This window comes from Camellia sinensis, chromosome 1, assembly GCF_055761805.1.
Source record: "Camellia sinensis isolate YWXY chromosome 1, ASM5576180v1, whole genome shotgun sequence".
Taxonomy (NCBI): domain Eukaryota; kingdom Viridiplantae; phylum Streptophyta; class Magnoliopsida; order Ericales; family Theaceae; genus Camellia; species Camellia sinensis.
In genome coordinates, this window is record NC_138961.1 from 90,444,708 (window position 1) to 90,461,476 (window position 16,769).

At 39.7% G+C, this 16,769-nt stretch overlaps 2 protein-coding genes across 2 annotated transcripts; both read right to left on the reverse strand.

Annotated features, from left to right (window-relative positions):
• Positions 1-5,261: 5,261 nt before the first annotated feature.
• LOC145806168 (uncharacterized) lies at positions 5,262-6,168 on the reverse strand. The gene is made up of 3 exons (XM_082902321.1): positions 5,947-6,168; positions 5,534-5,817; positions 5,262-5,439 (listed from the first exon to the last, which is right to left on the reverse strand). The coding sequence occupies exons 1-3, from the start codon at positions 6,166-6,168 to the stop codon at positions 5,262-5,264; spliced, it is 684 nt and encodes a 227-aa protein (XP_082758447.1).
• A 4,954-nt stretch (positions 6,169-11,122) lies between these two features.
• Positions 11,123-16,270, reverse strand: LOC145806192 (uncharacterized). The gene is made up of 6 exons (XM_082902407.1): positions 16,247-16,270; positions 14,327-14,461; positions 12,022-13,842; positions 11,805-11,904; positions 11,462-11,700; positions 11,123-11,368 (listed from the first exon to the last, which is right to left on the reverse strand). Exons 1-6 carry the CDS (start codon positions 16,268-16,270, stop codon positions 11,123-11,125), a joined length of 2,565 nt encoding a protein of 854 aa, XP_082758533.1.
• Positions 16,271-16,769: the final 499 nt, after the last annotated feature.

Here is a 16,769-nt window from a genome sequence, read left to right on the forward strand (position 1 = left end):
TGTGTTTGGGGGGCGTTGAGCCTTGCTTGTGCGGGTAGTAGTCGATGTGCGCTTACCGATATGAGTTTAGAAACCCGAGAGTCAGGGTGAAGCGTTAGCTTCTTGGTTGGGAACGCTTGTAAGTCTTTGTGTGTCGATGGTCTTCTTGCTTAGTGTTTGTGTGGGTATGGAACTTTTGAAGTTTGGAAAGTTAGGCGTGTTGCATAGTTCTTTTGGCACCATGTTTATTTCTAACTTTTGTTGTTATGGAAATGTAATGATTGCATTGTGGAGGTCACTGTAAGTGTGATGGGTGTGACTAGGTGATGGTCAGGATTCACCGGATGTTTGTCAAGAAGATAAATTGAAAAGTGGTTGTTAGCTTTTGAAAGACTTCATGAATTTTCTATTTCAACTAAAACCCTTGGAGTGAGATTTTAAAGTATGTCTTGGGGAAAATGTTTGCAAAATAAAACGGTTTTTCTCGAAGTTTATGACATGAAATTTTTGTTGGAAAACGATATGAATTTAAGTGAATTTTGAGAAAATGTATAAATAAGGAAAACAGTTTTCATTTAACATAATATGAACAAATCTCATTTTAACTAGTTCTGTGATCTTTTCGTTATCGTGTGTAGATGATAACTTGCATGGCAATGATAATGTTATTGGCCGAACAGAATGGTATGATTGTGGTAATCTGTGGTTATGGCATGGTTGCTATGTGGGAATGGAATTGGAAATACATGAGATTTGGGCCTTGCTTGAAAGGCTGAAAATGTGTTTTGGCATGTGATCGGTGTGAGTTTTGAACACCTTTGAGATAATGTTTTACATGTAAAAGAAATGATTTCTACCAAGAATTGAGAAAAATGATGAATTTTTTTTTTTATTAGTTGAGTTGTTAGTTATTATACCCTTATGGTTGGGATGGTGTAACCACTTTATTTGTATTGCTAAATCTTGGATTTGCATGTTCGGTTATGTGAATCGATTGGGTGGTAAGGGCTTGCTAGGCCGGGGTATTGTCTTGGGCCAGGTTTTGTGGTGATTCCTTCCTTTTAAATGAGCAACCAATGATTTGTGGTGAGAGCTTTATTCTTTTCCTTGTTGGAGTGTTAAGCGCTCGAGATTGTTTGAGCATGTGGAGGTTGATGCTTTGGGTAGGCATGTTGTTACTATGGGTGTTGTTGTTCTTGTCGCATAGGTCAAGTGAGTAGTATGAATCGAGGAGAACTCTATGACCCTTTCTCTGTGTCTTGACTTATTCGGGTGTCCTTGGCGTTCCTAGAGTCGGGAAAGTATCCCAAGTTTGGTTGAGGCTGGGAGTTGGTGTTGCATCTCCTTAGTAGGTTGGGGAGGCCTTCCTGAGTACCGTGTCTCCTTCTTGAAGTGTTAGTTCTATTTCGGCATTGTTAAATTTCAGGGAGGAAATTTCCTAAGGTGGGGAGGTTGTGATGACTGGTTCAAAAACTGTTTTGTTTCTATATCATTATGTCGGAAAGTTGTTGTTGAGTTTTTACTTAAAACCTTTTCTGTTGTGGTTGTCTCGGTTCTGAGTTTTCACACATTTCGGAAGGTGTGGGGTCAACTCCGGCGTGCTGGAAGCGAAGTAGAATTTTTGGACGGCTGGGCTAGGGCCGCACCTACGGGGCCTTAGGCCGTACGTGCGGGGATGGGCCGCACGTGCGGTGAGGGTTGAATCTCCTGGGCGTGCATTCTGAAATTGACGCTCAAGCGGGGGAAATGGGCTGCACAAGCGTCTGAGGTGGGCCGCACGAGCAACGGAGGTGGCCGCACCAGCAGTGGAGGCCACCACACAAGTAGGCAAGGGGGCTGCACGTGCGAGGCCTGGGCAGTCCGAAACTCTGTTTTTTTTTTCTTTTTGGTCCGATTGTATCTCACATTTTACACATTTCTCTCTCACTCTAAACCTATTTTCCTTTCCCTTCTCTCTAGAAAACTTCCTCAAACATTAAAACTCTTTGATTTTTGCAATCTTTGGGTCAAGATCATCATCATCTTCCTCCAGATGTTGAGGATCAAGAACTAGGGCTTCTCTTGGTGTAGTGAGGGTTGAAGGATCATTCATCAAAGCTAGGGTTTCTCTCCCTTCATCCTCTCAAGACCCTGAGGTAGGGATTTCCGTGATTTTCTTCAATGCTTCCCATATAGATAGATATGTGGCAAGTTTGTATTAGACAAAACCATATTGTTATGGATTGTTTTCGAAAATCATGTTAGAGGGTGTAAGATATGGGTGTAGAGATTGAATTTCATGATATGGGTGATGCTGGGTTAAATTTGGGGGCGATTTAATATATTCTTTGATTTAAGAGGCAAAGCCCTAATTTTTGTACTAATGTCTAATAGACAAACTGGGGTTGAATCGTGAATGAAATGTGTTATGAATTTAACAATGTGATAAATGATGTGGAAATTTAATTATGAATAACTTGGGTTTTATGAATTGAACATTTACTTGTGATGGATTAATTATAATTAAACATGATGAGTTGTTGAGTTATTAGAGATTAACTGAACCTCATAAATTCTTAATGTTAACTTAGTATTGTGTTGTTCAAAGTTGATTGTGATGAATTAGTAATGTGTATATTGAAGAGAATGAAATTGACCTTGAGATTAGAATATCCTTGGGTATACTACTGCTAAATAGAAATTGCTTAAATTATAATTTTGTTAGTCGTGATTGGAAATCCCTTGTTTAAAATGAAGGAAATTGAGTTGGTCACACTTTTCTTGTAAAATGAATAAATGAGTTGAGACAAAGGGGAGAGAGTGTTAATGTGCGATGATAAAAAAATTGATTTTAAAATAGAAGAGTGAAACACCAACACCGTGCGAATTTCTGAAATTTACTTGAGATTGTACCACAAATATGTTTTATTTTATTTTTGTATAACTGGATCTAAAGTTTCATGAGAAGTGGTTAATGGCATTATGTGTTTAATATATGTTGTCAGAGGTTTTGTCCTTGGTCATTGGTGGAGGATGACATTGTAAATGTTGAAATGTTTATGTGTCTATAGTACACTTGTGTTATTTGTGAATGTGGTTTGAAGTGATGGTTGGAAGATGACTGATGCACTGAGAATCAGAGGTACCGTTACCTTCTCGCCAGTGCCTGGAGAATTGGCGGTGCTGGGAATCAGAGGTACCATTCCCTTCCAGCTAGCGCCTGGAGAAATGAAGCAGAGGTGCCATTCCCTTTCAGCTGGTGTCGGGAAAATTGGCATGTTATTGTTGAGAGATGCATCATTTGGCTTACCGTGCTTCAAGCAGGTAGAGCAAAGGTTATTTATTTTGTGCTCGGTTTGATTGTGTGTGTCTTGCATTAAAATGAGTATGATTTTGTAAGGTTGAATTTTCTATATGTTAAGAAGATGTGTTCATGCATAGTTGGTTTTGCTAGAGAGTCGACGTGGGAGTTCCCTACCATGAATTATTTTTTCAAGGTATCTCGTTAAATTTTGAGTTAAGGGTTGAGAATGTGATGAACGTGCGGAGACGGATTTTGCTGTATGTTGAGTATAATTAATGTGATGAAAGTCGGATTGGGTGAATATGTTTTTAAGAGGAATAAAATGGAAAATATGGTTATCGAGTAATGCTTGTTTAAATGGGAAATGGTATGAAGAGCGAAACTTGGTATTTATGAACTGAATGTTTTGAGAAAACTATTATGTAAGTATACCGTGGCTATAAAACGCCACATTATTTATATGGTATGAGATTGGCATTCATGATCATAGGTATCTGTAAATTGTTATTGTGGAGGATCATGTTGAGATCCCTACTGGACTGTATGTTCATCCCACATTGCTAATCTTTTTCTGGTGAACGTGGAGAAGACTTTTCAAGGTCATGGATCGTCTTATCTGTTGGCCACGGGGCCTTTATTTGTAGGTGGAATGCCATATGTGTAAAAAGGGTAAAGCCCTTTAACCATTCCTTTTTAGATATAAGCCTGCGGGCAATTTATTAAATTGTACCTTATATTGCATTCATTTTATTCGAACGAGAGAACTCTTGTCAATGTATTCCATATAAATATAATGAGCTTCTGTATATTATCTCTGAAATTGAATTTATATTAATGGCTTTGGTAATGGATTGCGAGTAATAAAAAAAGTGGGGTGTGACAGATCTCCTTCTCATCTCACTGCCGACGTCAATCGCGGAGAGGGAGAGAGAGCTAGGGTTCACGCTGTTGATTGTGATGGTTCAAATTGTGATGGTTCAAATCGCGATGGAGAGCGATCGGAGAACAAGGGAGAGAGATAGAGAGGGAGTGAGGGAGAGAGACGGGGAGAGAGAGATAGAGAAGAGACAGAGTTGTTCGTCGAAAATCGCCTGGGTTCACCGGAAATTGCTTCTCCAGTTTGTGTGAGAGAGACAAAATGAGTGTTCTTGGTTTATATACATGGCACACTTGTAAATAGCATCAATTGGGAAGGACATTTAAGTCATTTTTCGACAGAGAGATCAGCTGCGTGCTTAAGCTGAATTCATTAAGCACCCTTGGAGCAACTTAAAGATTTAAGCCAAAAATGGCTTAAATTAAGCTATAATCTGTGCCTTTAAGTTGTACCAAACACGCCAATATAACTTAATTTAAGCCAAAAGTGGATTTAAACTGAAAAAAAGTTTTACCAAACGAGGCCATTATTTCCTCACTAAAAGATCTCAAAAATATTAAAACGTTGTGGTGACGAAAATATATTCCTCATAAATAATTTTATAATTAGTGACAAATTTTTTTCTCACCAAAAGTCTCAAAATTTTGGCTCCACCCAAAAAAATTGGCAGGAAAATTTTTGGTGATGAAACTTAATTTTTCCTCACCTAAAATGAAGTATTTATTGACAAAAAAAAATTTCGTCACCTATCATTTTAATTTTTTTATTTTATGTGGCAAAATTTGTAAATTCCTTGTGAATTATTTTTATTTAGCGATGAAATTTATTTTCTTCACTACTTTTCGTTACCATAGATTACTTTTGTTATAGTGGTATAGAAAGACAAACTTTGGAAAGCATAAATAACGGAGATTAGTGCTCTTCGAATTATAGTTCCAACTTCAATGAATAGGGAGGGCACAATAAACATGGAAATAATTAAAGATATTGTATATAAAAGAAAGAAACTTTGAAATAGCAAAAGATATAGCTAGAATTTGTATTACTTTTTTTTTTCATTCCTTAATTATTAAGGTCAATTGGCACCTTCATAAATTCATTAGGTGATACTAAGCTCTCTTGCTAGATCTCCACTTCGTGAAAATCGGGAATGCCATAAATGGAACGATACTTGACTGTATGTTTTATGAGATCATAAAGGACCAATGTCCAACCAAAATTCATCAAAATTTCACCATCCTTGAAATACCACAAAGGTTCTGACCACAGAACATGCCTATGTTGTGGCATGTATGTCATACTGATCATATTCATTCATTACCCACACATTAGAAAAAGTTAAAGTATCCTCACAAACAACACAGAGATTTCCTTTCAAAGCCCAAACTAATAACCTAGAAAATTCCTTCCTATAATTAGGTTGTGAAATTTCTCTGTGTGTCTCCTCTGCTAAATCAAGAGCTGTGATAACCCAAGAGTGATCACTAGGGTTGATTCCAGCCCAATTGAGTGATCCGTTCACTAGCTTACCTGAATCCATAGAATGAAAACCAATTATATTGCTAGGGAAATCCTGAATCTTCTGCCATGAATCAATCCTTAAGGAATAAATCTTTACTTTAAGTGAATCATTAAAATTATTGATCCTAACCACCTTGTAATCATCATTGGAGGAGTCCTATCCAAACCCATAAGAAATGGCAAGAATAAATCCTTTCCCAAAAGATGGCAAATTTTTGTGTTTTCCAGTTGTTGGATTCCATATATAAATGATGTCATCATAATTTTCGACAAAGTAAACATATACCAACCCATCACATGAGCCCCCAATCCTAGCATCTAGGCACAGAGTCTTTAATGGGTAATTGAGATTCACTGCATAGCCATATGGCCCGTCAAAAAACAAGTCCAAAGAACATGGTTTTAGCTTGTGAAATGGATATCGAATCATGATCCTCCATGGGTTGATGGTGTCATCCTTGGTTATGAGACTGAGGTGCTTTTTCACAAATTGTGGCCCAGATATCATGGTGCACCAAGACTTGCATGCACTTTTGAACTCGAAGCAGAGACTTGACAGGTAATCGCAATAGAATTTCAAGGATGAGTTCTAGAGGGAGTTGAGGCAATTTGAGTGAATTTCCATCATCATGTCAGGACCATGTCATCACCAGCTCAGCACCACATTATCAATAATTAGCGCTACATCATCGACACATCATCGCCACGTCATCGCCACGTGTCTGCCACATCAATATACAATCAACCCGTTGGGTTGACCCGACCTGTCCCAGAAGCAGAGGGATTATTCGGTGCTACGCGGCTACGGTACATCCATAGATCTGAACCGTCAAACATATTTTGGCTAGATCTGAGGCATTTGAAGTCTGATTTTGGCGATCCAATAGTGGTTTTCAACTATTTGGAGTATTTTGGAGAGATCCGTATGGTCACATTTTTCAATCAGAGTTTTTGTAAAAACTAAGAAGACGATGGAGGAATTCACATCAACTTCAGGATCCATGATCAAGTTGAATCCTTCCAATTACGTAATCTGGAAACTGCGGATAACTAAGAAGACGATGGAGGAATTCACATCAACTTCAGGATCCATGATCAAGTTGAATCCTTCCAATTACGCAATCGGGAAACTGCGGATAAAAGACATCCTATATTATAAAGACTTGTTTGACCCCATTGCTCTAAAAGTGGTTAAACCAGAAAAAGTAAAGGATGAAGACTGGATAAAGATGAACCAGAAGACTATCGGTTGTATCAGACAATGGATATACCACAGTGTGTTCCATCATGTCGCCCAGGAGACAGATGCATATGTCCTTTGGACAATGTTAGAAGGAATGTACCAGTTAAAGACCACTCGAAACAAAGCCTTAGTGATGAGAAGGCTTGTAAATCTAAACTTGAAGAATGGTGTGGCTATCGCCAAGCACACCAGTGAATTCAAGAATCTGGTGAATCAACTTGCAATCGTCAAGATGCCCTTGGATGATGAAATGCAAGCTGTTCTACTGCTCTATTCTTCACTAGACAGTTGGGAGACGTTGGTGGTTTGTCACGCCCTACACCTGCCCCTAAAGGTTTGGGCATGACCTAAGCAAGACCTGTCATAAAACTGGTGTACACACCGTACGGGGCCTTATCGGAAGCATAAAATATTAATATACAAAAAAATACAAGCATACTCCATTGAGCTATTTCTAATATGCCAGGATCTCATGCATTACATACATCAAAAGCGGATAAAGTTTAAAAATTTATCCTTGGGTATCGTGTATAACATATACATTTACAGTCCTAGCCCGATAATTGGGCATAACAAAAGAAATATAAAAGTTAAGTACAACACCCATAGGTGGCTCTCAAAAGCAGACCCATATCCTAGCAGCTTCACAAAAATAAATGGCCTGGTATGGTGCCTGAACATGTAAAGGTTGGCAAAAGGGACAGCGTCAAAGTTAGGACTGACCCCCTGACTAATAACCTACAGAAACAGACATAATAGAGAGTGAGCCGAGCTCAATGAGTAGTAATACATAATGAAAGACGTCTGACTTGAAGCTTAAATACATCAATACATAAAAAGATGTAGCATGCACATGATTTGTCTGATTCTGCATTTAGCTCATAATGGCCCTAGGCCTATTCCCGTGACATAAGCTTGTGGCTATAAGCCCTTGAAACATGATGGCACGAAGCCCTTGAACATATGGCACGAGGCCCTTGTATTACACTTGAAACTTGTGGCACATGGCCCTTGAAAATGTACTTGAAACTTGTGGCACACGGCCCTTGAAAATGGCATATAGCCCTTGTAAATGCTTTTCTTTACATATAACATTAACATATCTTAAACATGCATAAGAGCATTACATGCTTGAGACATTAACATGATTGCATAACATAACATAAGTACTACTACTCACAGTGTTGAGATGGCGTGTTGCTTTCTTCTGGAATGTGCCCTGCACACAAGTAATACATTAGTCTCTCTTTTTTATAAAGCATTTCCTGAGTCTTACACCTTGCATGCTTACAACCACTTTAAAATCATCTGTAAAACATTCTAAAAAATACCAGAGAAACAAGCACTCAAAGCTGAACAAACATTTAATTTTTCTTGGAAATGAGTCCTCCGCTCGAGCGTAACTTTGGCAGCTCGAGCGGACTGTAAATTGCACAAAACTGCTGAGAGGTGGTTTTTCCCGCTCGAGCGGGCTTTCCTACGCTCGAGCGGACCAAGCGAATTTTCTGAAATTCTGGACCTTCATTCGAGTCCCAACCAGGTATTCATTCCATTTTTACATGCAACCCAAGGTTAGGTTAATGCAATATACTCACCTAACTTCACTATAACATGAATTCTACCATGAGTATCATAAATTAAGCAAGATTAGGAGCTTTAAAAAGTCATCTCCCTCTCTAATTCCACTCTTGAATTCAAATTCTTTCATATCTTTGAAACATAACACATGATATATACATAATTCCATGAAGTGATGATAGAAAACCATAGATTGAAGTATACTTTCATACCACACCCAAATCTAGATGCCTAAGCAACCAAGTAAGAGAAACCCTCATCATTCATGCATGAATTAGACATGAATCAAACATACACATCAATACAAACTCTAAGTGGCCATAGCAAGAAGGATTTGAGCTTACCTTGAATTCAATCCTATACCTCTAACAATTTTGCCAAGCTTCCTTGCGGAATCCCTTCTCCCCCGATTTCTCCTCTTTTCCCCCAAAAATGGTATTCACGTTTGTTTGTTTTTTGATCCAGGCTCCTAAAGGCTTAGAGATATATATATATATATATATATATATATATATATATAAGTAACGCATAAGTAAGGCATATAAGACAAAAATGGATCGTTTAATCATTCCAAAATTAAAATTTCACGAACATGCTTAATATTATCTAAAAATTATGCTGATTACGGATATATAATCAATTTCAGCTAATTAAGCTGTTAAGGCTTCCAATTTCTAATTCAAACGCGTTGATGGTGACAGATAGTTTCCTTGTGAGACAGATAGACATTTATAGACATGGATTTCACTTCCTTAATCATAATTTTTCACGGAGCTACACAGTAAACATTTAAGAAATCATGTACGAGGGTCGGGTTATTACACTCTCCCCCCCTTAAATAAGTTTGGTCCTCCAAACTTGGGTTACCTTAGGGTTGGAACAGGTGTGGGTATTGATGTTGCATTTCCTCCTCTCTTTCCCATGTTGTGTCGGTTCCGTAATGTTCTTGCCACTCAACTTTTACCATTGGAATCTCACGGGTTCGTAATTGTTTTACTTGTCGGTCCAAAATGCGAATTGGTTTTTCCTCATAAATCAACTTGTCGTTCAACTCAATTTGATGGTAGTCAATAACATGTGACGGATCCGGAAGGTACCCACGAAGCATAGAGACATGAAACACGTTATGCACTTGACTCATATGTGGTGGAAGGGCAACTCGGTAAGCTACCGGACCCACTTTTTCCAGAATTTGAAAAGGACCAACATACCGGGGTGTCAACTTACCTTTCTTTCCGAATCTTGGGTGCCCTTTCATCGGAGTGACTTTCACGAAAACATAGCTATCCACGTCAAATTCCAAATCTCTCCGTCGGTTATCAGCATAGCTTTTCTGCCTACTTTGAGCAGTTTTCAATCTTTCCTGAATAACGTGAACTTTTTCAGTAGTCAACTAAACAATTTCAGACCCTAATAAGGATTTATCCCCAACTTCAGCCCAGCACACGGGAGAACGGCATGGTCTTCCATACAAAGCTTCATAAGGTGCCATGGCTATGCTCGAATGGTAACTATTATTATACGCAAATTCTATCAACGGGAGATGGGTTTCCCAACTGTCTTGAAAATCTAGCACACACATTCGGAGCATATCCTCAAGAGTCTGTATCGTCCTCTCGGATTGACCGTCGGTCTGAGGATGGAAAGCTGTGCTGAACTTTAATTCTGTACCCATTGCTTCCTGTAAACTTTGCCAGAATCTAGAAACAAACTTAGGATCTCTGTCTGACACAATCGAGACCAGAACACCATGAAGCCTCACAATTTCATTTACATAAATCTCTGCTAATTTATCCGCGTTATACTGAGTTTTTTACTGGCAAAAAGTAGGCGGACTTAGTTAATCGGTCCACAATGACCCAAATTGAATTCATACCTCGAGGAGTCCGTGGTAACCCCATAACAAAATCCATAGTCAAATGCTCCCATTTCCATTCTGGGATGGGAAGAGGTTGCAATAATCCGGCAGGTCTTTGATGCTCCGCTTTTACTTATTGGCATTGCAAGCACTTAGAAACAAACTCCGCAATCTCCATCTTCATACATGGCCACCAAAAATTCTGCTTTAAATCTCGGTACATTTTAGTACTCCCTGGGTGCATTGAGAACCTTGAGGTATGCGCGCCCTCCATCAATTTTTGTTTAAGACTCATCACATTGGGAACGCATAGTCGGTTTTGAAATTTGAGCACTGAATCTACCACACTGAATCCCGGTTTTGGTTTTGTTTCGAACTCATCATGTATCTTCCTCAAAGTTTCATCTTCCATTTGGTGCACTTTAATCTCTTCCAATAAGGTTGGTTGTGCTACTATCGCTACTATTAGGGCTTTTTGACCATGTAGCACAAGGTTCAATTCTTCCTTATCCAATTCAATTACTAAGTCCTTTTGTCCTGTAACCATACTCGCCATATCTGCTGAAATCCCCATATTTTTCTGACTAAGCGCATCTGCAACTGTGTTGGCTTTACCAGGATGATAATGAATCTGCAGGTCATAATCTTTCAAAAGTTCCAACCACCGTCGTTGCCGCATATTTAATTCTTTCTGAGTGAAAAGGTACTTGAAACTTTTATGATCAGTGCATACTGCACAGGTGCTACCGTACAAATAATGTCTCCATATCTTTAAAGCAAAGACTACTGCTCTAATTCCAGATCATGTGTGGGATAATTCTGCTCATGGAGTTTCAGCTGCCTAGATGCATAAGCGATGACTCTTCCGTTCTGCATAAGTACGCAACCAAGCCCTTTGTGTGAAGCGTCACTGTAGATCACAAATCCTTCTGTACCGGATGGTAAGGCCAAAACTGGTGCTGTTGTCAACCTTGTCTTCAATTCTTGGAAAGCAGATTCTCGTTCCTCTGACCATTCGAATGCAACTCCCTTTCGTATTAGTTGTGTAAGTGGCACAACAATTTTAGAAAAATCTTGAACAAATCTCCTGTAATAACCAGCTAACCCCATAAAACTACGCACCTCAGTCACATTAGTGGGAGTTGGCCAATTTACGACTGCCTCAATCTTGTGTGGATCCACAGAAACTCCTTCCTTTGTGATGATATGCCCCAGAAATGCCACCTCTAGTAGCCAGAATTCACATTTCTTCAGCTTTGCGTATAATTTCTTTTCCCGGAGGGTTTGAAGGATCAAACGGAGGTGATTCTTGTGAGCATCTGCATTCTTCGAATAGATGAGAATATCATCAATAAAGACCACTAAAAGTCATCCAAATAGGGCTTGAAAACACGGTTCATCAAATCCATGAAAGCTGCTGGTGCGTTAGTAACTCCGAATGGCATAACCAAAAATTCATAATCACCGTACCGGGTTCGAAAAGCTGTCTTCTCAATATCATCCGCCTTGACCTTTAATTGATGGTACCCAGATCGCAGATCAATCTTGGAAAAGACTTGTGCCCCCTACAGCTGGTCAAATAGGTCATCAATCCTTGGTAATGGATACTTATTCTTGATTGTAACTTTATTAAGTTCTCTATAGTCAATACAAAGCCGGAGTGTTCCATCCTTCTTCTTTACAAACAGAACCGGTGCACCCCACGGAGACACACTCGGACGAACGAACGCCTTGTCCAATAAATCTTGCAACTGCACTTTCAATTCCTTCATCTCAACTGGCGACATTCTATACGGAGTCCTTGATATGGGTTGAGTTCCCGGTGCTACTTCAATGGTAAACTCAATTTCACGGTCTATCAACTGCCCTGGTAATTCTTCAGGAAAGACGTCCGGAAATTCACACACAATCGGGATCATGTCAACAGTTCCATTCACCACTTGCCCCTCCAAAACACTGCATAAATACCCCTGACCCCCTTTTTGAATTAATTTACATGCCTTTGCTGCCGAGATCAAATAAGGTGGAGAAATTACGCCATGCCCCTGTAAGGTAGACTCTAATTGTCCCGGAGGATGGAAACTGACTCGTTTAGTTAGACAATCTATAGTTGCACCATATTTACCCAACCAATCCATTCCCAGAATGATATCAAAATAAGTCATGTCGAGAGGTAACAGGTTGGCATATACCCGGACATCCCCAAGCTCGAGTTCGCAACCACAATAAACAGAAGTACAAAGCACAGAATCTCCCATAGGTGAGGATACACATAACATATAAGACAGTGTTTCTTCAGTTTTGTCTAAGTTTTGTGCAAATAATTTTGACACAAAGGAATGAGTAGAGCCAAAGTCAAATAAGATAGAAGCAGAATGACCGTGAACCATAAATGTACCTGACACCACTGTTGCTGCATTCTGCACATCTCCTGGAACCAATGCAAACACCCTGCCTTGTCTCGCTATGTCTTTATTGTTGTTAGGTTTGACCGGCGCCTTGGCATTAGTGGTTGGTGTCGACCCTGCTGAGCTAGTAGCAGTCCTGTTACCATTTCGTTGATTCCTCTTAGGGCAATCCTTTATCAAATGACCCGTTTTTCCGCACTGATAACAGGCTCCAGACTTGCATTGGCATATCCCATGGTGCCTCTTTCCACATTCCAAACAAACAGAAATTGTACCCTGATTAGGGGCAGAAGTATTCGAAGTCCCTGAGTTTTGTTTCTTGTTTGGTGGAGTAGCCACTCCCTTTGACCATTGATTATTTTGCCTCTTTCCTTTCCATTCAGCAATCCGGTTCTGAGCAGCAAGGTTTCCCTCAGCTATAACAGCCCTCTCCAGCACATCTACGTAGGTAGGCAACTTTAACATATTGACTCGATCCAAGATGGCACCCCGTAAGCCCCCTTCAAATTTTCGTGCCTTTTTATAATCCGTGTCCACCATATGCGGTGCATACTGGGCTAACTCTGCAAATTGGGCCTCATACTCAGCAACAGTCTTGTTCCCTTGTCTGAGAGTTTCGAATTCTGTCACCTTTTTGTCCCGCATGCTTTGGAGGAAATATTTATCATAAAATAGCCCCAAAAATCTATCCCATGTTAACTCTGGATGGATTGTCCTCGTAAGCATCCCCCACCTCCGTGCCTCGTCTTCAAGAGTGAAGGCCGCTAGTTGTACCTTTTGAGCTTCGGTGCAGGGAAGGACTTCAAATAACTTCTCTATGCCCAATACCCAGGCCTCAGCTTTCATCGGTTCTATTCCTCCTTTGAAGGTTGGCGGTTTCATCTTTTTAAACTCCTTAGTGAGGGTGATAGTTCGGTCTTCAGCATGAAAATCTTGCACTACAGGTGGGGGTACTGGTGGTGGTGGCGGCTGTTGGGGAGGCTGTTGCTGTTGTTGCCGTAAGGTCTCTGCCATTTCCATAAGCATCCTTTCCATCCTATCCAGTCGTGCTGAGGTGGCATCTTCCATATCTTCTGTCCTCGTTCTCACCATGATCTACACAACAATTAATTCAATACTATAGACATAATGCGACATGGTTAGTATTATCAGAGTACACTTAATGTTGCCATCGAACTTGTCTTATATGTTTAGGATGTCATGCGTGAGGCCTAAATCCTTTCTAGACACCCTACAGCTCAATGGATCCGTGTGTGAGATAGCAACTCGTGCTCTGATACCACTGTCACGCCCTACACCTGCCCCTAAAGGTTTGGGCATGACCTAAGCAAGACCTGTCATAAAACTGGTGTACACACCGTACGGGGCCATATCGGAAGCATAAAATATTAATATACAAAAAAATACAAGCATACTCCATTGAGCTATTTCTAATATGCCAGGATCTCATGCATTATATACATCAAAAGCGGATAAAGTTTAAAAATTTATCCTTGGGTATCGTGTATAACATATACATTTACAGTCCTAGCCCGATAATTGGGCATAACAAAAGAAATATAAAAGTTAAGTACAACACCCATAGGTGGCTCTCAAAAGCAGACCCATATCCTAGCAGCTTCACAAAAATAAATGGCCTGGTATGGTGCCTGAACATGTAAAGGTTGGCAAAAGGGACAGCATCAAAGTTAGGACTGACCGCCTGACTGATAACCTACAGAAACAGACATAATAGAGAGTGAGCCGAGCTCAATGAGTAGTAATACATAATGAAAGACGTCTGACTTGAAGCTTAATTACATCAATACATAAAAAGATGTAGCATGCACATGATTTGTCTGATTCTGCATTTAGCTCATAATGGCCCTAGGCCTATTCCCGTGACATAAGCTTGTGGCTATAAGCCCTTGAAACATGATGGCATGAAGCCCTTGAACATATGGCACGAGGCCCTTGAACATATGGCACGAGGCCCTTGTACATATGGCACGAGGCCCTTGAACATATGGCACGAGGCCCCTGAACATATGGCACGAGGCCCTTGTATTACACTTGAAACTTGTGGCACATGGCCCTTGAAAATGTACTTGAAACTTGTGGCACACGGCCCTTGAAAATGGCATATAGCCCTTGTAAATGCTTTTCTTTACATATAACATTAACATATCTTAAACATGCATAAGAGCATTACATGCTTGAGACATTAACATGATTGCATAACATAACATAAGTACTACTACTCACAGTGTTGAGATGGCGTGTTGCTTTCTTCTGGAATGTGCCCTGCACACAAGTAATACATTAGTCTCTCTTTTTTATAAAGCATTTCCTGAGTCTTACACCTTGCATGCTTACAACCACTTTAAAATCATCTGTAAAACATTCTAAAAAATACCAGAGAAACAAGCACTCAAAGCTGAACAAACATTTAATTTTTCTTGGAAATGAGTCCTCCGCTCGAGCGTAACTTTGGCAGCTCGAGCGGACTGTAAATTGCACAAAACTGCTGAGAGGTGGTTTTTCCCGCTCGAGCGGGCTTTCCTACGCTCGAGCGGACCAAGCGAATTTTCTGAAATTCTGGACCTTCATTCGAGTCCCAACCAGGTATTCATTCCATTTTTACATGCAACCCAAGGTTAGGTTAATGCAATATACTCACCTAACTTCACTATAACATGAATTCTACCTTGAGTATCATAAATTAAGCAAGATTAGGAGCTTTAAAAAGTCATCTCCCTCTCTAATTCCACTCTTGAATTCAAGTTCTTTCATATCTTTGAAACATAACACATGATATATACATAATTCCATGAAGTGATGATAGAAAACCATAGATTGAAGTATACTTTCATACCACACCCAAATCTAGATGCCTAAGCAACTAAGTAAGAGAAACCCTCATCATTCATGCATGAATTAGACATGAATCAAACATACACATCAATACAAACTCTAAGTGGCCATAGCAAGAAGGATTTGAGCTTACCTTGAATTCAATCCTACACCTCTAACAATTTTGCCAAGCTTCCTTGTGGAATCCCTTCTCCCCCGATTTCTCCTCTTTTCCCCCAAAAATGGTATTCACGTTTGTTTGTTTTTTGATCCAGGCTCCTAAAGGCTTAGAGATATATATATTTATATATATATATATATATAAGTAAGGCATAAGTAAGGCATATAAGATAAAAATGGATCGTTTAATCATTCCAAAATTAAAATTTCACGAACATGCTTAATATTATCTAAAAATTATGCCGATTACGGATATATAATCAATTTCAGCTAATTAAGCTGTTAAGGCTTCCAATTTCTAATTCAAACGCGTTGATGGTGACAGATAGTTTCCTTGTGAGACAGATAGACATTTATAGACATGGATTTCACTTCCTTAATCATAATTTTTCACGGAGCTACACAGTAAACATTTAAGAAATCATGTACGAGGGTCGGGTTATTACATGGTTTCTCTTAGTAACTCTGCACTAGAGGGGAAGCTGACCATAAGCATGGCCATAGACGCCATGTATAATGAAGAGACAAGGAGGAAAGACATGGGAGGTAATTAGTCCAATGCTCTTGTCACGGAAGATAGAGGCAGAGACAGAGGTAGAGGAAGAGGCAAAGAAAGAATCATGAGTAGAGGCAGATGGAACAACAAAAGTAAATCCAAAGAAAGTAAAAGTCAAGGTAACTCTAGCTTCATTTGCTTTCACTGTGGTTAGGAGGGTCACATAAAGAGGAACTATCCAAGCTTGAAAGATAAAGGCCAAAACAGTAAGTCAAAGGGAGATGAGAACATGACAGGCACAACAACTGATGAAATACTTCTTGCAGTTGGTGAAGAAGAGAATTGTCTTCACGTGGTTGATCATAGCTGTATAGAGTGGGTGATAGACATTGCTACATCCTATCACGCCACTTCCCACAGAGAACTCTTCAGCTCATACAACATTGGAGATTTTGGCACTGTTCAAATGGGAAATTCTAGCTATTCAAAGATTGTGGGCATTGGAGACAATAGT

What these genes read in the sequence shown, in the direction of transcription:
- LOC145806192 (XM_082902407.1), bottom strand. Translation starts at nt 16,270, where the DNA reads ATGGCGTCTATGGCCATGCTTATG. An exon ending in CGTCTATGGCCATGCTTATG is followed by an intron (nt 14,462 to 16,246) that starts GTCAGCTTCCCC and finishes CTGTTTCTGTAG; the next exon opens with GTTATCAGTCAGGCGGTCAG. An exon ending in CTTTTGAGAGCCACCTATGG is followed by an intron (nt 13,843 to 14,326) that starts GTGTTGTACTTA and finishes ATTGTTGTGTAG; the next exon opens with ATCATGGTGAGAACGAGGAC.
- LOC145806168 (XM_082902321.1), bottom strand. Translation starts at nt 6,168, where the DNA reads ATGATATCTGGGCCACAATTTGTGAAAAAGCACCTCAGTCTCATAACC. An exon ending in GGGGCTCATGTGATGGGTTG is followed by an intron (nt 5,818 to 5,946) that starts GTATATGTTTAC and finishes GGGTTTGGATAG; the next exon opens with GACTCCTCCAATGATGATTA. An exon ending in TATAGGAAGGAATTTTCTAG is followed by an intron (nt 5,440 to 5,533) that starts GTTATTAGTTTG and finishes GAATATGATCAG; the next exon opens with TATGACATACATGCCACAAC.